At 34.8% G+C, this 27,892-nt stretch overlaps 2 protein-coding genes across 3 annotated transcripts in view; one reads left to right on the top strand and one right to left on the bottom strand.

The window, feature by feature from the left end:
* The window catches only part of LOC105210471 (dual specificity protein phosphatase 19), a 117,044-nt gene that overhangs the window by 38,463 nt on the left and 50,689 nt on the right, over positions 1-27,892 (top strand). Inside the window, exon 2 of the transcript XR_008471075.1 lies at positions 10,777-10,822. The gene's annotated coding sequence lies outside the window, so the exon portion shown is untranslated. The remainder of the gene's footprint in view (positions 1-10,776; positions 10,823-27,892) is intronic.
* Positions 1-27,892, bottom strand: part of LOC105210472 (breast cancer anti-estrogen resistance protein 1) — a 102,357-nt gene that overhangs the window by 37,130 nt on the left and 37,335 nt on the right. Inside the window, exon 1 of one of the 2 annotated variants that reach the window (XM_011181467.3) lies at positions 18,225-19,398. The exons of the other annotated variant lie outside the window; for it this stretch is intronic. Coding sequence (XP_011179769.1) covers positions 18,225-18,290 — 66 coding nt within the window. The 5' untranslated portion in view covers positions 18,291-19,398. Of the gene's footprint in view, positions 1-18,224; positions 19,399-27,892 lie in introns of those variants that run through there. 2 annotated transcript variants of the gene reach the window in all.

Below are 27,892 nucleotides of genomic sequence, written 5' to 3' on the forward strand. Positions count from 1 at the left end.
TCGTTATGATGCCACAATTAGTGCCTTTCATTATTGTATTTATGGCGCTATTTCTAGGAAATGACTTCCCCATAAAACTGTTTTTTAAAACCTACATTTTCTTGTTAATAGCTTACTTTTATGCTGTTTTTTGTGGTTAATAAATTGCTATATTATCAAGCACGTAAACACTTGACATCAACGCTAAAATTAACCGTTAGCTTTTGGGAAGTACCCTTGACAAAACTGAGTTAGCGCTTATCTTGAAGTGTCTACAAATAACACCTGTATGTGTTCTAATGAAAACAATATCGGTCTTTCATTCTATATATGACATATGTACATACATATTTAGTTAAGAGTACGGGCTTTTAGAATAAGTAAATTAATAATCATTTTCAAATTCCTCACAATTCATATAGAAACAAATCCGCTCCCAATTCTTAAGGGGTTATATACAGTTAGACGGTCGAAAAAAAGTGAATTTTCCAGAATTTTTTCTGAGAAAACTTTTTAATTTATTGATCCAAAAATTTATACACATATTATGGTATCTTTTAACTGTATTTTAAGACTTAGTACTAGTAAAAATATTTATTTGAAAAAGAGCTACAGCTGATCTCCAGGAGCTCCTCTCAAAAAAGACGTTTTGCGGTGACCACTATATCTCGGAGCTGGATCATCCGAAATTAAAAAACCAAACAGATTTCGTTAAAATAATGTTAAATTTAGTAATTCATCGAAGGAATAAGCAAAATAAATTTTTTTGACAAAATGGCGGTTTCTCAAAAAAAAAAAACGATTTTTCACCGATATTTCGGCCTTAAATTGTTTATAAAAAAAATATTTATCGGAGAGAAAAAATCTTCGATTAATTACTAAAAAATATATTTAAGAAGGTCGTGTTAAAATTTGAGACTAATCGGTCTAGCCGTTTTCGAGTAATGTTGGTCACCGACTTTGAAAACACCATTTTGAGAAAAACGCGTTTAAAGTTTGGACCTTGTACTTAAAAGCATTTTTCATTTGCTTGTAACTTTGAAAATATTAACCGGAACGATATTTACTGTGTGTATTCTTAAATATATGTACATTAAGATAATGAAATAAAAAAAATCGATTTTTTGAAAATTCTAACTGTATATAACCCCTTAATAGACGAGAGAGGTCTTGACTTAAAAATGCATATTATGACAAGTTTTTGAAGTTCTAAAAGTTCTTTGGAAATTATTTTGAAACCATAAATACAATATTTTTATTTATTATTTTTTTTACAAAATATTTTTTATCTTTTTTAAATAAAATAATTTTTAAATATTTTTTTTTTATAAAATATTTTTTATCTTTATTTTAATAAAATATTTGTATTTTTTTTTTTTTTGATAAAATATTTTTTATCTTTTTTATTTATTTATTTAATGATTTTTTTATATTTTTTTTTTAATAAAATATTTGTTTATTATTTTTTTTAATTATTTTTCTGTATTTTTTTAAATAAAATATTTTTAAAAATCTAGAAATAATGCCAATCTTAAGCTCGCTTACCACTTGCTTCACACTTCATTTAACTTAGACTCATAAGTACCAGCAATTAGTGCGATAAGTACTCGTCATTTGCATAAGAACTGGAAATGAGAACGCTTTTGCAATTACCTTAAATATGCTTATCACTTTGGCATGTGAAAGTAGTGCAAAACCTATCCAGGCAAGGCAGAAATGTTCAGGAATGGTGTGTAGTCGACGATAATGTCGACACCTGTCTAGAGATTCGCCCAATGTGCGTTTGAAATGTGGAATAAATAAGAGACGATAAAAGGAGTAATTTGCATAGGAATATGCGTACATTATGTATATAAGTATATCCATATATATGCTTACTCATGATATTTAATATGTGATTATGAGTTTTTCGCCAAAAGCGACTTGCGATTGATAACGAATCGTGTGACGTGCGTGACCTAACTGCAGGCATTTGCGTCTTTTATGGGTGTCATATAAATATGTAGGTAAATGAGTACGAGTAAATATTTATCTTTATGCAAATAACCACGGGAATGGTTCAGAAGAACTTTGCTGGTATCTAATATGCGTGCAGTTGTTATAATATTAGCTACACCCATGTGAAAGCTCCAAATAAAAGCTCTAAATTTTGTTTCGAAAGTGAATATATGAACTTAGAAAAACGTATTATAAAATTAAATTTGCATAAAAAGTAAAAGCTTTCCAAATGAAGCTTTAAAGCTAGTATGAAAGCTTGAAAACTCTCAAAAAAATGCAGATTTAAAATTTCAAATCGTTTGAAAAAATGTGAACACAAAGTTTATACATTAGATAAGCCACTAATAACGGGTGATTTTTTTGAGGTTAGGATTTTCATGCATTAGTATTTGACAGATCACGTGGGATTTCAGACATGGTGTCAAAGAGAAAGATGCTCAGTATGCTTTGACATTTCATCATGAATAGACTTACTAACGAGCAACGCTTGCAAATCATTGAATTTTATTACCAAAATCAGTGTTCGGTTCGAAATGTGTTTCGCGCTTTACGTCCGATTTTTGGTCTACATGATGAGGCTCATTTCTGGTTGAATGGCTACGTAAATAAGCAAAATTGCCGCATTTGGGGTGAAGAGCAACCAGAAGCCGTTCAAGAACTGCCCATGCATCCCGAAAAATGCACTGTTTGGTGTGGTTTGTACGCTGGTGGAATCATTGGACCGTATTTTTTCAAAGATGCTGTTGGACGCAACGTTACGGTGAATGGCGATCGCTATCGTTCGATGCTAACAAACTTTTTGTTGCCAAAAATGGAAGAACTGAACTTGGTTGACATGTGGTTTCAACAAGATGGCGCTACATGCCACACAGCTCGCGATTCTATGGCCATTTTGAGGGAAAACTTCGGAGAACAATTCATCTCAAGAAATGGACCCGTAAGTTGGCCACCAAGATCATGCGATTTAACGCCTTTAGACTATTTTTTGTGGGGCTACGTCAAGTCTAAAGTCTACAGAAATAAGCCAGCAACTATTCCAGCTTTGGAAGACAACATTTCCGAAGAAATTCGGGCTATTCCGGCCGAAATGCTCGAAAAAGTTGCCCAAAATTGGACTTTCCGAATGGACCACCTAAGACGCAGCCGCGGTCAACATTTAAATGAAATTATCTTCAAAAAGTAAATGTCATGAACCAATCTAACGTTTCAAATAAAGAACCGATGAGATTTTGCAAATTTTATGCGTTTTTTTTTTTAAAAAAGTTATCAAGCTCTTAAAAAATCACCCTTTACCATGAAAGCTCAGCATAATCGTGGTGAAAGCTTTTTGGAAATTGTCATACGTACATATATTAAAAATCGTAAATTTTTATTAAATTAAAAATTTGCATAGAAAGTAAAATATCTCGAAAATTAAGCTTTCATAGTAGCATTAAAACTTGAAAGCTCTCAAAAATTTTCATAAAGTTTTGCAAGTGTAAGCTTAATATTACAAATCGTTTGAAAAAATTTTAGCATAAAGTTTAAATATTTGAGAAGCCACTACCACTGTGAAAGCTCATAAAAACGTTATGAAAGCTTTTATAAAATTGTTATTGTTTAGTCAAATTGTAAATTTTAAACCTCTTAGAGTGATCTGTTCATAAACTTTTTTATAAACATTGTAAGGGCGAGAATGAAAGCTTGAAAAGCTTTCCAAGTTTTATATAATTTTGTATAGTAAAATAACAACTTTATATTAACTTTACATAATACCGGATCCCGAAAAACATGCATTCTTATTTTCTTCGCGTGATGCGAAATATTTCTACACTAACAACTGCATTTAAATATTTTCGGGATGCACAAATTTTTTTTTTTATAATTTTAAACTGTTAGAAATATTTTTATACTCATAACCGTATATCCAATTTTTCGGGATCCCGAATTTCGAAAACCGAAATTTCGGGATTAATATTATTATAGTTTTTTTTTCGAAAAATGTACATACAACCATCAACATAAATTATAATTTTAGTAGTTGCTTATAAAATTTATAAAATGAAATGCCCAACAAAGACGATATATGCGCAAGCAGACATATAAACAAAAATATATATGTACTATGTGGATCGAATAAAATGAATAAAACACATTCGGGAAAAAAAGGTAGAACATTGACTTGGCTTAAGTAAAATTATGACTTCATGTCACGTCGCGTCTGGAATGCGTATACAACTTCTTCATTTCACACAAAGCAACATGCTGGCGGCAACTTTCAACATCGACACATGCGTTGCTGCCGCCGCCTAGCGCTTGCCGTCACTGCAGACATTCCCATGAATATTGTAGTATGCATACAACTCGATATATTTTACAAAGGTATAACACGGTATTTACGATTAGTTGCAACACGCATACATACACACACATACTCTCTTGCAACATGTCATAAGCAACGTAAACAAGGAAAGAAGCAAATAAAATAAAAAAAAAAATAATAATTACAAGAAAAAGTAACTTTCAACAGAGTTCACGCTGCATGATAAATACATAAATAGTTTGATTTGCCTGTGTATGCTTGTGTGTATGTATGTTTGTGCGCCGACAGGATTTCTTATGCAAAACACAGACTCATTAAAGCTTCTTCATTGCTGTGTGTATGAATGGCGTTCATTTCAATTCAGTGGCGATAATAAAATTTGTTGTTTTTGTTATTGTAAGAAATCTGTGAAAAATATATTTAAATATATTGCACTTGTGTTGTTGTAAACATTGGCATTACAATTGGGTCAATAAAATCCGCTGTGCTCATTTGCTAATTGTGAATACAAAAAAAAAAAAAACAAACAAAAAATAAAAACTTTTTCTATAAACTAGCTTCCGTTTGAAATTCCAATTACATTTTTTTTCATGCATAAATGCCAGACAATTTGAATATTGGCGGACGGACAAGAAAAAAATTGCGCTTTAAATGAAATCAAGGCACTTATGCAATTAAACGTTCCTTAATGCTTGGATTGAACGGCACTAGTGTTAGCACATATAGCTCATATATATTTATATATACATATATGTATGTGTGCTTGTCCAACTCAGCGGGCATATGCATTGCATAAGGTCACGGTTCTCAAGTGGCTACAATGGTAGTCTTTTGTAAGGCAAATTATTGGAGCATGGAAAATGGCACTTATGAAATACAGACATACATACATATATGTATATATATTTGTATGTGTGTTTGCCACCGTTTTTGCGGTTGTTGCTTTCTTTCAATATATGTCTGTCTGTATAATATATGCAAAATATCGAGAAACCTCAAACCCGGTTGTGTGACGTAAAAATTGTGGCAGCAACAATTGAACGTTTGCGGTTTTTCAATTGAGTGGAAAATAAAAATAAAAAAACAACTAAAAGAAGACAATAAAAAAATGTATAAAAAACAACGACAAAAATACAATAAAAACGTATAAAAGACAATAACAATTACAAAAAAAAAATTCAAAAGTAACAGCCACAGACGTCAATTTGACAGCCAGACATAAAAGCCAAGCTAAATTTTTTCCATATAAAAATACACGCATACATATACACATATAAACATAAACACATCACACAAGCATCTTCATTCATCATTTATAAATTCACTCAAATTAAAATTTATTTCTCGATTTGTTTACATATACATACATACATACTCCTATTCATATGTATGTATGCTTGTTTACATGTTTGCTCACATTTTAATTGAACAATTTACTTTTCAATCAAATAAATAGTTTGCCGCACAACAACAACAATACATCTACTGCCAGCTAGCGGCAGTTTGGCATAATTACCAGCTATGAATTGCTATGATCTCTTTCTTTTTGCCATAAATATTAGTTATTATTCTGCGTTATTACACACATATCTATATTAATATATATTGTATATACAGTGCTTCGCTCATGCAACTAGTTATTATTAGTGGCAGTTTTAGCTTGAAGAGAAAACCCGCTTCTTAAATGCTAATCTATTAGTATTATCAATGTAATCACCTATATTTGAATTCAGTTTAATAATATATGTGTTGTTTATAAAGATATATGATAAATTTTATATACACCACTGAGACTTTATTAGAAAAAAATTTAGAAAATACTATAATAAATTAGTAATGAAAAATGCATATAGTTATTAGACAAATAATCTATAATTTTTGCGAAATTTTATTTTTTTTTGTAAATGTAGAAAGTTTAAAAGCAGAGTTAAAAATGTATTTAAATTGTATCAAGATCACCTGCGTGATTCTGTTTGCTTTTAGAAACTATTTGAAAATTTAGAGCTCAAATAAAAATATACTTTACAGATGTATGATCCCTTAACAGCAATTTGTAGCGTTGTTCAATTACTCTCAGACTCATTTTTGTGATGTACACGATATCAAGATACCTAGAAACTCAAAGTATAATGAGTGAGCAACATACTATTAGCGGTGAATTTCTCCACATATTCTATATAAACAATGCTGTATCTAATTATCAGATTCCAATTCAATATTCAGAGATTGATTATTGAACGAGAAAGAAGTTTATGCGGACTTGACTCACTTCCATTTCGAAACTCTTTCATAATTCTATTTCTCTCTAAAGTCTTACTGCGTTCCGTAGTCTAGCGACTTAAGATTATAAATTTCACTATCTTCGGTTTTATTCTCCCAATACAACAAATAAATTTTCTAAATTAACTCAACTGTATAGTATTCGGCTCATGTTACTACGGCTTACTGAGGCAGATAGTTCGTTCTATTAGGATCGGTTTCATAATATACTAATTGAAAATTTTAAAGTGTATTCTCATAAATTTCACTAGGATCAGTACGTTTAAATTAACAACTCTGTAAGTTCTAGCCCATAAGATATGATTCTTGACATTAATGTAACTGTATATAGTATGACTTCGGGAGACTTAGGATCTTAGCATGTTGATTACTTCGTTTTAACGGTTAGTAAATATCCAAAAATATGCATATCAAGTATTGAGCCCTTTTCGGACTTTACTGAGATAATCTTGAGAGTGAAATGGATTGCCTTTTTCCTGAAAGCTCAACCTCACAATGTAGTTTTTTGGATTCATGTTGGTGCAAGCCCTTCTTAGTATCACAGTGCTTTGGGTGGGTTCCATCGTTTAGATCTATTATCCAATCGATCAACCGTTCTGAAATTCAGCTTGAAACATGTATGGTTCGACCATAGTTAGATAACATCAATTTGAGGAGTTCTAGCGGAAGCTAAATAGTTTATGTTTTCGTTATTTTTTTATGAATCTCTTTTAGAAGCTTTCATAAGAGCTCCAATATTATTCCAAGTCTATGAATATTCCTATACGGTTTTATTTCATTCAAATAACGTCATTCAAACTTAGTCCATTTTCAATATTAAGGAAATGTCTAATGTCCGCAAGCGTACGAAGGTGTCAGGCTGAGTTGTATATAACACATGTGCACTAACATATCACAGCCATTAGAGTATAAATCAAACATTCTAGCGATTGCTAATGAGTACCGCCCTTCACACCCCAAACAACAGTGCGCTTGAAGGCTTGATTTTAGCACAACAACACTAACTGTAGCGAATGCCGCGATTTGTACGACGCAAACAGCACCTACTTGTGGCCTAAATACTCAACAAATTTGCACTAGACTCGGAAAAATACAAATATACAAAAAACAACAAAAAAATTAGAAATACATTTAGCACTTATCGCAACACATATTATCACATATGGTTCTCTACGGGTGAGGTGAGTAAGCGCTGTGGAGTAGTGAAGAGAAGGGAAGAGGCGGTGCGTACTTAGCAACTATTTCCACTTTCATAACAATAACCCGATAACAGAAAAGCATTTTATCTCGCTTGTAATCTCGATACGATAGCTCTCCACACATTAGTTGTGTGCGACGTGCGCTCTTGATTTAAGCCTACTCACCAAGTTATTGACTACAAATTAGATAAATAACGTCTAATTAGTAGACCACGTGTGTGGTGTAAATAAATATGCATAGAGAACAGGACTAAGCCGCAGAAAGCTGCAAACAAGAACGCGAACATGAGCAAGAACATGAGCCGATGACGATGTCGATGAAGACGACCCCAGCCACCGCAGCTGAAGTTGGAGTTGGAGTTGGAGCTGAAGCGCGCGGAGCCAGTATCGCCGGCAGCTAACAACTTCATGGAGCCATGAATGGATGTAACGATCTCAAGTACAACAACAAAAATACTATACATCCACATGTGATCGCAGCAATTAGACCTCTCTTGCTCAGTGTAGTGATTGGCTGTGCAGGGGGCTCTTGGGCGTGTTGCACACCGCATCCGGAGGGTTTCAATTACACAACTCCTGTTTTAAGCTAACAGCTGCTGACACTAAGTACGCTGTAATTAAAGGCGTACGGCATATACAGCTGCACACAACACATAGGAAAAAGAAGAAGAAGCAGATAAACATAAAAACAACAAATATTTTACAATTTTCAGCTTGTTGTTGCTGTTGGCAATCGATAGTGTATACACATAAGTGCTCAGATAATATTCAGGTATCAACAAAGCGATTAGATATAAATTACAATAACAACAAAAATAGTAAAAGAAGCAGTTACAATCTTAAGCTGTGACTTCTTCCTCTTCCTTCTCTTTTCCGCTTACTCTTCTAGCTCTAGCACAGCTCAACAACAACAGCAGCAAACAGAAATTGTTATTGTTGCCATTGCAAAGATCACTGCGCCTCTAAGCGGAACTTACACACACACACTCACACATACATTGGCAGCATGCAGAAGACTGACTGCCTCCATTTAAGCGGCGACGCACAGCGCTGCCCAAGTGAGATTAATATAAATGGTGCTCCAAATGTGCGCAAAAGCGAAAAGTAATTGCTGCTGCCGTCATTGCTGCCAACGCCAATGGTTGCTGCTGTAGCTGCTCCGAGCGCTGCCTTCGTTCATACACCATGAGTGACTGATGGCTTGACAGGCAGGCGGGTTCGGCAGACACTGGGTATCAGTGTCGGATGCTGCAAAGCTTTGCAACGCTGCATGTCCAGCCGGCTGATTTTTATTAGCATACGGATACAATAATAATAATAACAACAACAACAACCGCATGTATGCCATAAATAACTAGGCAGTGAGATAGTAAACACCGACCTGATTGACTGACTGCCTGACTGAATGGGGGAACTTACACACATAGATGCATATATGGAAGACGACATGCCTAGCCGGCTAGCTATAGCTAGCACGCTGACTAACTTGCCAACTTGCAATTAATACATTTGTGCGAAAACGCTGCAAGGCATTCTTCGATTTCAGTCGCAGTCAGATGGAGGTAGACACAGCCGCAAACGCCTTTCTTATGTGCAGCACATGTACCACCTATCTACATACATATATGAATATGTAAATGGTTGAGTAGCACATCGAATGGGGCGGAGGGATGCGCTCGATTTAAAAGCGCTTATTTAATTTTCTAAATGACTACAATGCGTCCAAGATCAAGTTTCATAGCCAAGCCAAGTGGCCACCACAACGTTGGCTGTTACCAGCATCAGCGTTGATGAATAACTCTGTAGATGAGGTGGTTTTTATTTTTTTCTTAGTTTTTCTGTTTCATATTTTCTATGGTCTTCTGCTGTTTGGTCGAGCTGATCATTTGATGTATTGCCATTTTAATAGGGGCGGAATATTTTGCATAAATACTTATATACATACATACAGTGCATCAATATAATATACAGTGTGGGTCATATAGTTTGACAGTGCATTTTTTAAATCAGTTTTGTAACGGTGTGTTATAACCAAAATTGTGATTATAAAGAAGTAACAAAAATTTTTAATTTCAATGAAATTTTTAATAAAAATGCTTAAAACACCTGAAAAGGTATAAAACTTCAATCTAGTACTAAAGCTAAGCAGTTCATTTTTAGGGATACATAGTACATTAACCTTTTACTGGTTGTTTTTAGAAAATACATTTTATTGCTTGAAAATTGAAAGTCTCTCAAAGTACCGAGAGCCTTGTTTGTCTCTAAAATATTTTGATTAACTAGTGTTTAGTATTTTAATAAATATTTATGCGACAGAAATCGTATAGACCCTCCTCTACAGATAACACCGTAGCGAATATATGCTCGGAGAAGGTTCAAAAGTTACTAGTGAGCAATGGAAACTGTAGGATTAACATTAATAAATTCAGATCACTTTCCTAGGATAAATCAAGTAAAGAAGGAGGTGATATAAGATGACATAGTTTTAAGCAAACTTCTCTTCTAGAAGAATGGTCTTTATTAATATTTATTTTAAACTGCATTTGAGATTATCAAAACAATTTAACGTGCTTTATCTACCCTATAAGGAATTGCTTTTAAAAACTCCAAAAGTTGAGATGTATTAAAAACACATATTGTCCTCAGAGATAAGGCAACTTGTGACATTTGATTTTTTTTTTGACTCTCCCAATGTAGGTCGTACAGTGATTTATTATAATTTACATATTAAATTTCTAAAGGACTATATAAAACTTTCAACTTCAGTACTTGAACATTAAAATTCTTGTTTTTAGAATTTTTATGAAATTTTGTTCAAATCAACTTAATGTCGCTAAATGACTTTGAAATATTTATGGACACCTGACGACATTTATTTAAATTTTCTCGGCATTTGTTTTCATAGTTGTTTAATTATAATAAAAATTTAACCGAATTATAGTAAAAAAAAATATTTTTTATAATAGTATTAAAACTAGTATTTTTTCTGATTAATTTATTATTTTTTATCTTTTACAGATTTTAATTTCATACTACAACTATGAAAAGTGATGTGAAATTTGTGGTAAGTGATAATTATAATATTAAATTCCTTTTTCATTGATATATATCTGCCGTCTCTACTTTATACCAGTTGATTTTTCTTTATCTGTAGCACTTCCCTCAACTCTGGAGGGTTGAACAGAACCCAATTATATTTCTGATCTTTGAGTAATGACTTCTCTAAGCGTCATATTTGAATACTACTCTGCTGTACAGCTATACTATACTCTAATTTATACCAATCTATTTGATTTATTTGAGTCGTTTCACCACTCTCCAAGGCTTGTCAGTTCAAATCCTGGTATCTTTCCATATAAATCTGCTATAAACTCTGCATTTTCCCTCTTTTTTATTAGCCAGCACTGTATACAAGAGTATTAACAAATTTAGAAATGTTTTAAAAAATATTATTTTCTTATTAATCATAATTGATTACATTTGAAATTTCTTACCGGGTCCATAGCATATCGCAACACATACAAATATGTGTGCGATGCATTTCCCACAAAATCATAAATAATCTTCAACTCTATGCCACTGGCATAATTGATTATTATGATTACGTCCATGGAGCGCTGAAGAAATTAAAAAGAAAAAAAATAAAAACTAAAATCTACAATATTTGATTAACAGTTTTCCGGGGGCTGTTTGGCGAAACCACATTTCTTTTAATGCGCTAAATGGATATTTTTTTTTTCAAAAATTGCTGCAACGCGCATTCGTCAATCAGTCTTATCAGCTAATTTATTAGAATTTCGCTGGTGGCCGGGAAAACAGCCCTCTCATACATATGGACACTTTCAATTTTCATTTTTCTTGCGGTGACAGATATTTCATTGCATTTAATTAAGCCAAACGATGATAACATACATACTCGTACATATTTATTACATACAAATTGTGTACATTTACCGAAATGAAGTAATAAATTGTAATTTAAAGAAACAAAATGCTATTAAAAACATTTCTGATTAGATTAATGTGCATATTTTAAAGACACACACACATACATGCATATAGTCAGTATGTTACCTCGCCATTTTGAGTAATTTCCTCACTGTAACTCTCTTCAAACGTATTTTTTTGGTTGCACGCCTTTTCGCTTTGATTGTAATACCCACTTTTATCGTTTCTTAGTAGCTACACGAAATTGACCACACGCTCCGAAAATTGTCCTTTTAATTTTGTTCTTTGTTGTTTCATTCGTTTTTTTATGTATTTTCTCCATAGGAGATAATGTGCCTTTAATGAGAAGAAAGTACTTTCCCATTTCTATTGTATTGATTGCACCGCATATGTTGTTGTTGTTGTTGTTATGTAGGCTCGTTACTTGTGAGTGTTTTTCAACGACCGCAACCTATTTATCTCCTTAACTGCATTCTTCAGCTAGTTCTTCTTGGATAAATGAGTTTCTTATGAGTGGAGTTCGACAAAGCGTTGGGAGCACAAGAATTTGGTTATCCTAACTATAAAGCAGTGCGGGAGGATCTTTTAGTTGACACAATATAAAAGGGCGCCAGCAGCCGTAATTGATTAGATAACATTAATAGGGGTTTTGTCAGTTTTAATAGTCAGAGTATTGTTGGTCTGAATAGGACAGTATTCTCTTTCGGGTTTTAACCTCATTGTTATGAAAATTAAATGTTCCAAGGATTCAAAATACCGATCTCATTCTGTTTTATGGGCTGTAAAAGTCTATTTGATTTAGCTGAGGAGGTAAAAATGAGAAGGATGCCAGTTACTTTTTTATTTGAGCCAAAGTCCTTTTGGTGATCCCAGAGCAGATCAAATATTACCCATTTTCTCAATTACGGAAATAATCTTAGTAGGTTAAACAGAACGCCAAAATAAGTTTCCTCTTGGTATTTGATTAGTTCGTTCAGCCGCAGTTCAACTATGACGAAATCTGAGTCGTAGTCGTTGAATGAAGCAGTAATTTGATTGTCCACTATTATAAATACGGATAACAGCTCATCAATTTACCAGAAGAGTAAACTAGTATTTTATGACAATGAAAGGTTTGGAACTAGATGAAAAGTCTGATAGCTTCTTCGAACAAAAGAACCCAATTGAATATATTGAACTATTAAAGTTATTTCTAAAAAGCTAATTGTACTTTAAAGACCCAAACCCCTTAGCTCACAGATCAAAATCTCGGCCACGAATAGAATTATAGTTTAAAATCAATTAAACTTCGATGAAGTCACTTCGGGGTTTTTTTTTCTTTTGTCGAAGAGTAAAAGTTATAACAGTTGTTACGTAAAACAGTTATGCGGATGGCTAAGAGATTTTCATATACAATAGATCACTGCGGTTTCTGGTAGTAAGTGATCGTAGTTGTCATATAAAATGTAAAACCTCGCTGTCGGTTATTAGATACAATTTTCACGCTCTTTATATCATATTTGCGTAAAAACCGTAATATTTTAGAATTTCCAAACTGTTTTCGAAACAAGATAGAGGTATTCTGAAATAAGATCTAAAGAGTCAAATACCAAATTCAGCCTCTATCAATTGCTATATCCGTAAAACGACTTACTAGTATGTTTTCAAGATCTGTTAAGGAATCGCACACCAAATTTCTTAAAAACCGTTATATAGTAATATAAGATCAAGTATGTCTCTAAAAGTCGAAATTTGTTAAATTTTGAAAATTTTTAGAGTTGAGATTTTTCATATTTTAGCCTTAAATAGACATAAGAATTTCGAATATCATGAAAAAATAGAAATGGATTTCATATAACGGGTGATTTTTTTGAGGTTAGGATTTTCATGCATTAGTATTTGACAGATCACGTGGGATTTCAGACATGGTGTCAAAGAGAAAGATGCTCAGTATGCTTTGACATTTCATCATGAATAGACTTACTAACGAGCAACGCTTGCAAATCATTGAATTTTATTACCAAAATCAGTGTTCGGTTCGAAATGTGTTTATCGACAAATTTTGTTCAGCGATGAGGCTCATTTCTGGTTGAATGGCTACGTAAATAAGCAAAATTGCCGCATTTGGGGTGAAGAGCAACCAGAAGCCGTTCAAGAACTGCCCATGCATCCCGAAAAATGCACTGTTTGGTGTGGTTTGTACGCTGGTGGAATCATTGGACCGTATTTTTTCAAAGATGCTGTTGGACGCAACGTTACGGTGAATGGCGATCGCTATCGTTCGATGCTAACAAACTTTTTGTTGCCAAAAATGGAAGAACTGAACTTGGTTGACATGTGGTTTCAACAAGATGGCGCTACATGCCACACAGCTCGCGATTCTATGGCCATTTTGAGGGAAAACTTCGGAGAACAATTCATCTCAAGAAATGGACCCGTAAGTTGGCCACCAAGATCATGCGATTTAACGCCTTTAGACTATTTTTTGTGGGGCTACGTCAAGTCTAAAGTCTACAGAAATAAGCCAGCAACTATTCCAGCTTTGGAAGACAACATTTCCGAAGAAATTCGGGCTATTCCGGCCGAAATGCTCGAAAAAGTTGCCCAAAATTGGACTTTCCGAATGGACCACCTAAGACGCAGCCGCGGTCAACATTTAAATGAAATTATCTTCAAAAAGTAAATGTCATGAACCAATCTAACGTTTCAAATAAAGAACCGATGAGATTTTGCAAATTTTATGCGTTTTTTTTTTTTAAAAGTTATCAAGCTCTTAAAAAATCACCCTTTAATTAATCCCTTACTTATAAATATTTTCAAAATATGGCAAGTTTGTCATTTGCATAAATTAAGTTGGTATAATGTATGAACACCTAATAAATCTTGAGGCATCACATTCAGCTAAACATTCTCAAATGCTTCAACTGTCTTTTTTATATTCCAAGCACATCCATAAATCTATAAATATTTATATGTCCAACTGTAGAGATGCAGTGTCAAGCACTTCAATATTGCTATAGATATGTTCTATATATGTGCGGTAATCTCAATAGTAATTCAATATAAATATCTAGAATGCGCAGATATTTATTTATATGCAACCATAAGGAATGCACCAAAATCAAAATCAATGCCAAGCGATTTGCATAAAAATGCATAATCCATATTTCATGGCGCGACCCAAAATGGTGCGTCTTTTGCGAACCATATTTTTATGCGATTTTTTCAATTAGATACAAAAAATCGTTTTCCCAGCGGCGCGCAGCTTGAAATGCTGCGATTCACATGTCCGATTATCGGCGGCTAAGCTGCAACTTTTAAGTTTGCTTGTATATATTTGTGTGTATGTGCGGCTGCATAAATGTTTATAGATCACTTAGCCAGCCAGCGAGCGGCAATATGTCGCAATTATGGATACTAAATAAGCTTGCAACCTGCAATTGTGTGTCCGCCACCCCAACTCTACCGCCGTCCACCACTCCCGAACCAATTGCACAGTGAACCGCCAGCAACGGACAACAATTCTTGGCGCCGTGACTCGATTGTGCGCGCAGAGTCGACGCGTGAGTGAGCAAAATATGGCAGCAGGAGCAAAATACTGACGATCATAGACGAGCGATAAGAACGACGACGATGAATGACAGCGGCAGCAGCGTTGCAAATGGCATCAACAACTGCCAAAGGCGGCTCAATGAAGTACAAGCCGCGCACACACACACACCTTCACACAAAAAAAAAACAAAAATATTGCACAAACAGCTCAATCGTTTCGCTGTTGCATTGTTGGCAAGCTTCGTGCGGTGCGGTCGGCCGGTCAGTCAGTCGAACGCTGGTTGTTGTACACCCATTGTCTGTTTGTCTTGGTGTCATATGCCAAATGTGCTGTCAATTGCTTAATCGCGGTTTTGATCTCAAAACTGCAATAACAACAACAGCAACAACAATGAACAATTAACTGTTGTACAACAACAAATATAAGTTATCGGCTCACCGCGTCTTGTGTCTAACACAATCAGTGCGCCGTTTGGTGTGTCCCTTATGAAAATGCGGGAATGCAAATTGCCAGCAATTAAATAGACAACTTAACAACACAACAACAACAATTTCAGCAACAATAGTTGTACCCTGTAATTAAAACTGCCATAATGCGCGTTCGGTGCTAAGTAACTGCCAGAGGTTTTGTGCAATTTTTTTTATACCTTCCACCGCTGTGGTGGACAGAGTAGTGGAAATTCGTAAAATTATTTTCAGTTTTTATAAGGACTTAAAAGCACGAAACTCCTCACTCTCTCTCTCTCAAAAACTCTTCTTTGATTTAAAGCTATAAATAAGCGCAATTCTAAAGCAACTGCTGAAATGTAACACGGAGGCATGATGACCTATAGAACGATACGAGAAAAAGAAAAAGTAATATGTAGATTCCGAAGATAATCTAAATGAGATCATTTCCACAGAAGTCGGCTTTGAGAATTCTCATTAATATTTATGTCAAAACCCAAATTTATCTCCTTCACCCTGTACCCTTTATAAAATAGTTTTTCAGCACTAGAGACTGTTCTTTAATCGTTTTTAAGTCTTTTAGGTCTACTACATATGTATAAGCTTCCTATATTATTTCCAAGAACAGTCTATTTATTATTAAATACACCAAATTTAATTTTTTCTTCTTATTCAAATCTGAAGATCTCAAACTTTGTATAAATCCGTATTATTCGATCAATGATGGAGATCTGGTTATTTATTTGCCTTAAAATGGAACTAAAGCAAAAACAATTGTTGATCAGTATTGTTTCAAAATGTTTCGTTTATGACGTAGCGTGTCCCAAATGTATCACTATAACTCTTGAGCTTTCCACTCTTTGTACTATATGTATGTATAGATCAACTGCTTATCGTCAAGGTTATTTCTACTATAAGATAAGTACGTACATACACACAAATATAGAGTATATTGGGGATAAGATAAGAGCTCTATGTATGTAACTACAAAAGGTTCTAGAAATGTATGTATTAAAGGCGTGTGATTTAGGTGACATTTATAGATCTTCAGCTAAAATAGATCGCTGTATCGGTTCGATCGGATTGGTAGAGAGTTCGATCAGGGCTTTATAGGAATCAATCCTTAAGCTGGTTTGCTTAAGAAAAGTTTACTGCTATTTTATTACGGTAACTTAAAATGGAGTTAATGAAAATAGTATAGGAGTTTCTTTTCTGATACTGTCTTCTAGTTTTTTATGATATAGTTCTTTTCTTGATCAAAAACAGTTTTTTCTCATATGATTTGGGAAAAGTGTCGTTAGATTTTTATGCTTTACCGTAAGTTGGAATTTTTGACTATATAATCGTATAATACTTAGAAATGTTCGATATGATATCTGCTCTCTTATTAATATGGCAAAGCTACTGCATATTCTTCTTCATTATATTGGATTGTTCACTAAGTAATTTCCTTTGGTGACAACAGCCTATCTGATTGAATTTTTTCGCAGCCAACTTCACTTTTAACCGCTTTACCGTTATATATTTAAACAACTGTTATAATAAAGCATTTTGGGGAAAAAAATTTTTTGGAATACTTTTTGTTTGTTGCCTTATCGAAGATCGAAAACACTATTTCGGTATATTTAACTTTTTACAATGAAAAGGATAAAATGATATGTGATATGGACGGAGATGTGTTGATCAGCTAACGAGAACTCAACTCTCTATACTCAAGAATGCATTATTAACCATATTATGACCAAAGCATATATAGATCTTTGGATCCGCGTATAAATATAGGTCTCGTATGGTTAGAAGGTAGTAACAGGAACAAATTATATATACATACATATATGCATAAAAAGTACATAAATTTGAAACGAAAAAGTTTGCGGTGAGGCTTTAATATATAGTTCTGAAAAGGTTCGAGGTCTTCAAGGTTTTCAAATCTAGGGCGCTTGGAAAAATTTTACTGGAATTTCGGTAAATACTTTGATCTATAAAACGTTTCTCATATACATATATGCATAAAAAATACAAAAAATTTGAAATAAGAAACTTTGAGGTAATAGTTCTGAACTCTTTTCCGGTTTTCAAATCTAAGAGTTTTGGAATAATTTTACTTAGATTTCAGCAAGTTATTCAAGCTATACAACTTTTTTTAGCATATTATTTGTAAATTCGCTAATTCTAGTTTAACATTGAAACTATTCTAAGCCATAACAGTAAATGTTAGACTTCACGGCAACTAATAATAATCAAATAAATACAGCAAGTGCTCAACAACATTACCAATATTGTATAGGGTATACAAATTATCATTATACATAGAGGTATATTAACATGCTTATTGAAAGCAGTAAACATTTTTATGATTATTTGCTAGCTCATTTCACAACTGACATTTTACTTTGACATTAAGTTTTTCTTTATTTTATAAACTTTTATTTAATTTTTTATGAATTTTTTATGTCAACATTACTTCAACAACTGCAAATTAGCTTTGACATCATATGTGACTCCAACTAATTGTAATTATGTAATTATGTAATACAAACCTTTTGAATTTTTATGGCTTGTGGACGTGGGACATCATAGTCCTGCAAGTAGCTGGCATCCAACATTTTGAAATGAATTTTCTTGCAATTATACTACAACACTGATTTGCTGATTTCACCGAGTCAAAATGTATGAGGAACAGGTAACAGGTGTATGCTGACCAGTTATGAAGTCATAATATTTACACTTTGTTTTCGTTTTTAGAATTCTTTTTTTCTTGCTTACTTTTTCAATTCAAACAGCAGTTATTTGCAATGCGCACAAACAATCGAGTTATTTAAGTATATTTAATCCAGGACAATATAAATAAATAAAACTCGATTTGAAAAATGCTTTAATGGCTTTAGCACAGATTTTTTGATTTTTTTCTTTGCGTCGAAAACACATTGACAAAAGCAACAACAAGGAGGCTAATGCGTCGCAATCACTTCAAACAATTCATAAATCTTGTTAATTAAAAAATTTTGTTGTTATTATTTTTGCTCGTTTCCCCTTTGTCACTACACAATTTCACAGCTCATAATCGCAAGACAGACTTGTTTTTTGCGCGCTCGTATATTTGTTTTCTATGTGGAATTCGCGCCAGTAAACACTATGGTTTCAGATACTTATTTTTATTTTTTTGTTTTTATTTTTTGCAAGCTCAGCTTAAAAATCAAGTTTAGCATGTACAGAGCAACTCGAGTCGAAATTTTAATAAAAAAATTTATATTTATGCACACACACACACACTGTAGCTTAAAAGCAGTAACAATTCACAACAAAAGACAATACGGCGATCCACAAAAAACACCGACCGCAGCAAGACTTTATAAGACCCCTATATGTGCAGCACACGGGTATAAAATTGATGCCGAACCAACAAAAAAAAGATAATGGCAAAAACGAAAATTTCGCCAAAAACCGCTGAGCTAACTCGAATTTTCGGATGCTTCGCCGTCAACTGACTGGCGTTTTGCTACTCGTGTAGACGACGGCGCAAATGCGTTTAAACTTAACCAAAAACCGTACCGACGTAAAGTCAACACGAGATCTCGTATATCGGGGCGACACTGCCACCACTACTGCGAGTACGGCAAACGAGTAGTCACTATGTGTTCTTTAAAAGCAACCGCAACACACGACGAGTGTATTTGCTGCGGCAACGTTTCTCAAACGACTGATTTGGTAAACAAGCGTAGCGACGAACCGACTCGTTTCACACAGCCAACGGTGTGGTGTTGCCATCATTTTTGTGTGTTTTTGTGGAAGTGGTGGATTTGGTTTTATTGAGATACCGCTTTGGAACACACAATTGGTAGTGTGTGTGAGTAACTAATAGCAATTCTCTCGCGAGTGACAGCATGTAGTTGGTTGTGAAGTTAGTTATCGGTTGTACAAATCAGATTAAACGGCTTAATGAATGGCTTAACCAATTGGTTATGCATATTCTTACTTGAGTACGTTCCATTTGCAGTTTTTTGAATCTGAATCTTAGCTAATATCTTGGAAAATTGTAGAAAAATGTATAAGTAACTTCAGATTTTGAGTTAGTAGCACTTAGTTTTAGCATTAAAACTGTTTTCCGTAACAATGACTCCTAGAAACTATTTAATTAATGTAAGGCCAATTTAAAATCTCTAAGATTTACTTGTAGACCCCTACCATGCGTCCTGGGAGCAACCAAATAAATCTAAAATATCATAAAGTGTGATCCATTTTTAGGTTTTCTACTTTTTAAAGAAAAAAAAAAACACGTTTGATTCAAATTTTATGGGGAATGTTTATTTTCAATCGAAAGAACTTTCTTTGTCATTTATTTTTTAAAGATTATCTCTTTCAAATGTTGACCGCGGCTATGTCTCAAATGTTCCATCCGTTGAGTCCAATTTTCGATGACTCGTTCGAGCATTTCGACTGGTAACTTGCGAATGACACGCGTGCTGATTCGAAACGGGATTGTCCGCATAGAATTTAGACTTTATAAATTCCCACAGAAAATGTCTAACGGTATAACACGATCTTGGTGGCCAATCGACCGGCCCAAAACGTGAAATTGTCTGCTCACCGAAGTGTTGTCTCAATAAATCCCTTGATTGATGCGATGTGTGGGAAGTGCCGCCGTATTGTTGAAACCAAATGTCGCTGAGATTTCAATTTCACTTTCAGGCATCAAATGGTCGGTTATCATGGCGCGATAATGGTCGCCATTGACGGTTACGTTCTCACCGGCAACATTTTTGAAGAAATATGAACCAATGATTCCACCGGCTCATAAACCACACCAAACCATTGTTTTTTCTGGATGAAATGTCAGCTCTTGAATCTCTTCAGGTTGCTCTTTGTCCCAAATGCGACAATTTTGCTTATTTACATATTTATGAGCCAGAAATGGGCCTCATCGCTGAACAGAATTTGGCACGAAAACGTCGGATCTTCTTGGTACTTTTCAAGAGCCCATAAGCATCAATTCCTGCACAATCTGTATTTTATACTTAAGATATCGACGTAAAATACGCCAAGTCGTTCCATACGTCAGTCCGAATTGCTGCGAACGGCGCCGAATCGACTCTCCGCGGTTTTCTACTGCACTCTCTGCTACGGCTGCTATTATTTTCTTTACTTCGTGCTGGACGTGGTCTATTCGGTCGAATATTATTCAATAATGAAAGCTAGTTCCCAGGATGGGTGATGGTGTTGCGAATAATGCGCTGAGTAGGCCGATAATGTTGACCATAAGTTGAGCGAAGCGCGAGAAACTCATTCTTTACAGAACGTGAATGTTCGTAATAAAGTTTAACAATTTGTAAACGTTGTTCAGGCATAAGTCTTTCTATGAAGAAATGACAACGGAACAAAAATAACATGACAACTTGATACGACTCAAGCGTGATTTTCGTGAAAGGTTCCAAAAGGTGCGCAACAACTCTCAGACAATTTCTATTTTACATATGTTTTTCAAAAGTCTATTTGTACCTAAGCTTACTGGATCGTTTACATTTGATCTCTCTTGTTGCAGAAACTTGCTAGGTTTTGGTTTTCATCTCCCGATTCCAGTTTAGCCCAGCAAACTTCGGCTTCAACTGTAAAGTGAGATCTTGGTTAATATTTTCTTTTAAATAGGTTAAGTGTTCCTATCAAAATGCCCACAATCCTCATTAATCAATAGCTAAAGGACCTCTCCTGGGAAGGTCGAGAGTAATATTGTATTTTGGGTAGATGATTGTATCTTTATAATCCAATCTTTATGAGCATCCAAAAAGAACGATTGAAAAGCAACCATCAAAACCAGAGACTGTGCTAGATGTTATACTAGTGAAGAATAGAACGCCGTTGAATGTCTGAAGAAGTATCAACGCCACACTTTGCCTACTGGGTACCGCGATGATATGCAGATGATGTGTGACGGCCGCCTATACTCGTACACATGTATGCCACCCGCAGCCGTCGTCGAATGTCACGTCACTCACAGGACAGACGTCGTCTCTTGGCACTCTTGTCGTGTGTGCAACTCCTGGGCAAGTTTATTGTGATTTCTGTTTATGCGGCAAACTGGTTTTGCATGGTAAACAAAGGCGCTGTACATGCAGGCATTTTGATGAAACTACACACACACACACACAAACATGAAGATACGCAAATGTGTGTGTGTAAAAAAACGACTACTTGAAACAATAAAAAGGTAGGGGTGGGTTTGTAGATCGCCGATTGTGTGGAGTAATCGGGATTTCGACAGCAAAATGTAAACTTTAATGATCTCAACAAACTGTTGCTGTTGCTGTTGCGTTTGCGATTGCCAAAAGTCAACTGCGGACCGGCATTGCATATTTAATGAGCGCGTTATTCATGCGACGGCTACGCGCCCCAAAATGCACGCGGACGGATGTGGAGCTCCACAAACTTCGAATTTCAGTAATCATGTCAAACATTTATTGAGTTGATTTTTACGAGTATTTCCCATTAATATGAATTGCATATGTAATTACGAATGTATTTCCCATTGTTGTTGTACAACAAACATTAGTTCATTACAATTTAATTTTTATGGCGCACCTCTTTCCCAGAACTCGACGAGTTTCTAATCAGCAAAGCGCGACCGCTGATAGGAATCCGTTGAGATAAGAATTTAAAATGTGTGCGTTCTTTTTATTTTTGTAATTTTAACTGATAATTTCAAGAAATATTTCCAATTGTACTTTGTAATTTTACAATCGATTGCTTGTTGTTTCTTCTTTTTGTTATTGTTTTTTTTGTTTTTTACTAATCATCGGAAGTGAGTTTATACTCATTTGTGATTGTGTAATAATTGACAGCGCATGTCAATCAACCGTATTTTTTCTATTAAGTGCAGCGAAACAACAATCTATACGAGTGCGGTTTGTGAAGTCAGTAACTTCTTGTTAACTGTTAGCTGAATGTATGTTTTCTTTTCGTCCTACCAATCTTTCCGAAGTAGTCGAGAATACTGGTATAATTTTCCTCTTCTCATTGCTGCTTTTTCCTCTATACCGATTCTAGGGACTTGGCTGACTTTCTCAATATGTCTCAGCCATCATGTGTCGAGATCTGTTCTATGTATCAGCATGGATATGAGTTCGTTCTTTTTATTCACAGGAAAGTCAATTCTAAAGGGTGATTTTGAGGTTCCTCCTTTTTTAAAGAGAAGAACACAGAAAAATCAAATTTAATGGGGAAATGGTTTATTATCATTGGTAAGAACATTCTTTGGCATTTATTTTGTAAAGATTATCTCTTTAAAATTTTGGCCACGACCGGTCCAAAACGTGAAATTATCTGCTCACCGAAGTATTCTCTCAGTAAATCCATTAATTGATGCGATGTTTGGGAAGTGGCGCCGTGTGACAGTTACGTTCTCACCGGCATCATTTTTGAAGAAATATGCACCGATGATTCCACAGGGCCCACTAAGTACACCAAACCGATATGGCAGTTTTGAATCTCTTCAGGTTACTCTCCCAAATGCGAAAAATTTGCTTGTTCTCATACCAATTTCAGAAGAAATGGGCCTTATCGCTGAACAGAATTTGGTTCGAAAACGTCGGATCTTGTTGGAACTTTTTAAGAGTACATAGAGCGAAGCAATGTCGCTTAGAACGGTCGAGCGGCTTCAGTTCTTGCACAAGCTGTATTTTGTACGCTTTCAATTTAAGATCTCGACGTAAGATGCGCCAAGTCGTTCCATACGTCGGTTCGAGTTGTTGCCAATAGCGCCGAATATCCACCGTCTTCGTATACACTCAGCTATGGCTGCTATATTTTCTTCATTGCATGTTGGACGTAGTATATTCGGAGGAATATTATCCATTAAAGGATACTCAAGATGGGTGATGGTGTTGCGGATAGTATGCGGATAGTAAACTCATGAAAGATATTTCTGTTCAAGACTCAGAAACCTCAAGATCAGATTTTCCCAAAGGTTTAAATTTGTTTATCCGCGAACTTCAGATGCTTTTGATTTATGGAATAACATTGGCCTGTAGGGGAATTTGAGCTTAGAATTAGAGGGTATTTGGTTCCATGCGTCATGCGATATTTCGAATGTCCATACTTTCCTGCCAGAGCCAACAAAGGACAGTTCCTTTAGTACCACTCGAAGGGGTCAAACTTCCCCGGATTTATAAAACTACCCGCGTATTAACAAACATACAAACTATAAAAACATCCTCATACTTATAAAAAGACATATGAATATGTCAGTTCCCCTCATGCACATCTCAATATGCCCACTCAAAACGGCAGCAGGCAAAGTTGTCAATTGGCATTGTGCAAGTAACAAGTACATGTGTACGAGTACATGTCAACCATTGTTTTACGCTCCTTTCTTAAGATATTATGATTGGAAAGTTTGGTAAGGAGTGTCTCGCAGTCATAATTTATGATTGCATAGAACACACCTTCGGCGAGGAGGCGGCATAAACCAAGCAACCGGCCTGTCTGCCTAGCCAGAACCTGACAAACAAACAACACTTCAGACGCAAACAACTTGAGTCAATTGTGCCTTTGCCTTTGCGGTGGACCTCGTATACATATGTGATTACGACTGTGTGACAACGCCAACTTTGACACGGACGAACTGATTGACTTCTCTCTCTTCACTTTCACAACAAGTTTTTTTTTGAAGAGTACAACAAAATTTCCGTTGAAACAGCACTTTGAGGATATCACGTGACCTACTCGAGTGCTAAAGTGCTCAAATGTTTAGCCAGACTTTGTATGTTGTTCGTTTTCCTTGATTGGGTTTTGCGTTTTGCCGAAACGTGTGAGTTTGTTCGTGGCGACGATAAACAACAGGTCGTTCCAAGTCTTTCTACTTGCAGGTCCTTTGTTGCGCACACGTAATACGATACTGGACAAACAGTAAACCGGTGGCAGTCGCAAGTAGCCGTTAATCGTTTGCTACTTGCTACTTAACTTAATAGCTTGGTTATGGTCAATATTGCACACACACACACACATATTTAATTGTTCGATAATATTTGCTGTCGCACCCGAAATTTCATGCGACTCTGTGTAGTGATTTGCGGTCAGGGTCAATAAAGGATGTCATTGACACTAAATATTTTCTGCCGGTATCAAATTCAATGCGCAATTGAAGCGAAAAAAGTCCCTATAACTTGGATTAAGTAATTTTTTTATATGGCATTTCCACAATCCTAATGGATTTTCAATTTTTTTTTACGAAATTCTTACTGAATTTGAAACTTTATAAATTTCGTTCTAAAAGAGATTAAGTCACCAATTAGTCAGTTGTTTGACTCTTTCCTGTATTTAAGATGCTTCTTGGATTACAATTGGCAAAGTTTATTTCCATTATGTATTTCTCAAAACCCTTATCGAACTGATACAGCTGAACATGATACTATAATGAATTTGTTGAATATGCATTATACCTGAGTATTCTTATAAGAAATATCTTATAATTGTAGATATCTTCATCATTTAACTAATAGAAAAGTAGTAAAGTCTCAATATTTGTAGCTAATTGATTCCTTAAATCATTATATGCACCCTTTATAAAAAGAGTAAATTCGAAAATAGTGCTTCCATTTGGAAATTCTTATTTAGGAAGCCTTATAAAATGAACTTTTCCACACAGACATCTGACACTGAAATATACTTATTTGTGGCAGATCTGATCTTATTTCAGAAATTTTATAGCGTCTCTAAACTGATTGTTGTGGTTATTATAGCGACAGAAAATATTCCAAAAATAATTTGGAGGAATATTGCCGATTTGACAGTCCTTGGCCGAAAAAAATCCGTGTCCGTTCCGGTTACGCAGACCCGACTGTAGCGGGAATTGTCTCTAGATTCATGTTTATAACCGTATTACCTCTTGATTGAGGAAAACACCTACGAATGTATGCTGAACTTATAATAAGTAAAGAGTTTTTCAATATGGACGCCACAAAAGTATACCGATAAGGACAGCAGATAGCGCAATTTTTTCTCCCGCTCTTTAGACATTTCTCTGCAGTAAGGTTTGCCATTTCATTCAACAGCGAGTCGAAATTATTAAAATTTACTAACGAAATTCGGAGTTATTGGCCTCGACTTTAAGAGCGCTATTTCTGGCTGAATGGCTTCGTCAATAAACAAAATATGTGTTATTGGTCAGGCAGCAATCCACACGTACTCCATGAGTCACCATTGCATTCCGAAAATTGCGGTTTGGTGGGGTTTATGGGCCTGCGGCGTCATTGGGCCGTACTTTTTCCGTGATAATCATGATCGGCACGTTACGGAATATTTTTAGCCCGAGTTGGATGATATGGACTTAGACAATATGTGGTTCCAACAGGACGGATTTATTGAAAACCAAGTTTGGTTTTTGAAGCCGTTAGACTATTTCTTGTGGGGCTACGTCAAGTCTATGGTCCATGCCAACAAACCACCGACGATTGATCAACTTCGTATGACTATCGAACGTGGAATTGTAGCAGTATCTGCTGATGTATGCTTGAAAACCGCCAAAAATTGAGTTCAGCGTCTGAACTTCTGCAAGCGTGCCCGTGGTAGCCATGAAAAAAAAATCCATACATAATGGCACGGGAAGAAAGAATTTAACGGATATTCCAAATCGTTTTTGTTTAATTTAAACTTTTGTATCGCTCTTATTGAAAATCCCTTTATTTATGTGGAATATCTGAATTAAAGTCACATGTATGGGCAGTTCTGACATCGACCTTCTAGCGATTTTAATTTCTTCACTTACGATTGATAGAGATTAAAAAGCTGCTATTTTCTTTCATGTCTATATTTTCAGGAAACGGATCATATCTACTATAGCGAGCTCTTTTAACTGAGAATTCTCACATCCTGTTAGAGACTGTCACATCCCGTTAGAGACTTGTTATTTCATTCACTATTAGATCTAAGAGAGTTTTAAGTTTTAGAGATTCTAATGTGCGCGAACAACATTACAATTGTCGCTGGATTTGTAAATACTCAAAAACTCCAACAGAATTATATTTTAAACTTTTTTAGCCTGATGCCTATATTATAACGAATAACTCCTTTCATAAAAATATTAATAGATTCAAGATTTATTTCAAAAAAAATTTCGTAAACAATGACTAAAGACTATTCTAAGAAAAATGCTAACAAAACAAACTCAAGCAAGTTAAAGTTCTTAATAAAATCATTTAAAATTGAAAAAAATATAACCCTGTCCAGCAGGGCAATTTAATTATTGATAACTTTTGAAAGAATTTAAAAAACGGAAATCGAAAAAAAACTTTTTCGCAAACTGAATTCATTCATTAATTTAGTCATCTCAGTACTTACATACAAATATATGGTACACACTATATGAACGTTATCGTATGCAGCAGCCTACACAAAGCACTTTGCCCTTGAATCTCAATCAGTTCCAGTAAACTTTTTGTCGAATTAATAAATTCACCAACTTCTTCTGAATTCTAATACTTTTATTTTCATTACTCAACTTTGGAGTAACATCCGAAAAGAACAAATTAATGACGTCAAATTTATAAGACTTAATTTGAAATACATGAAGATATACATGAGTATATAAGTATGAGTATATACGCATATATTAAGCGATTGAGTCGAAATTTGAAATCAAGTCAGACCAAGAATTCTTTGGTATAAGTTGATGACAAACGGAAGTTGCAATTCAATAATAAAATCTTCCAGCTAAGCTGACGAGAGAGTGGAGAGGATTTTTCTATTTTTTTTAACACGAAATTTATGTTATTTTTTTAATTGAAAACGTTCATTCATATTTATCAAATATATATGTATCTACACTTAAAAACTTATACCAGTTTTTTGAGGACGGTTAAGGCGAGCAAATGAAATTTTTTTTTCACAAACAATGAATCACTCATTGGCGGTCACCTGTTTTGCATAAACACAATTAGCAAAACAAAAACTCCAAAGTACCCTAAATACACAAACAATTTTACATGCATGCAGTTAATATTCAATGGCTAGAGTCCATATTTATACGAGCTCTATAGTAATATCTGTTTACAAGTGTTGATAGCAGTCGGAGTGATGATACGAGTATGAGTCGAGTCAAGCGTATGTGCGAATGTACTCGCATGCACTTCACCTTCTTTTTCCACTGTGAGCACATACAGATGTTGCTTGTTAACACCGCTAGGGAAATGGGCACGCGCGAACAGACTTGTAAACACTT

This window comes from Zeugodacus cucurbitae, chromosome 4 (assembly GCF_028554725.1).
Source record: "Zeugodacus cucurbitae isolate PBARC_wt_2022May chromosome 4, idZeuCucr1.2, whole genome shotgun sequence".
Lineage (NCBI taxonomy): Eukaryota > Metazoa > Arthropoda > Insecta > Diptera > Tephritidae > Zeugodacus > Zeugodacus cucurbitae.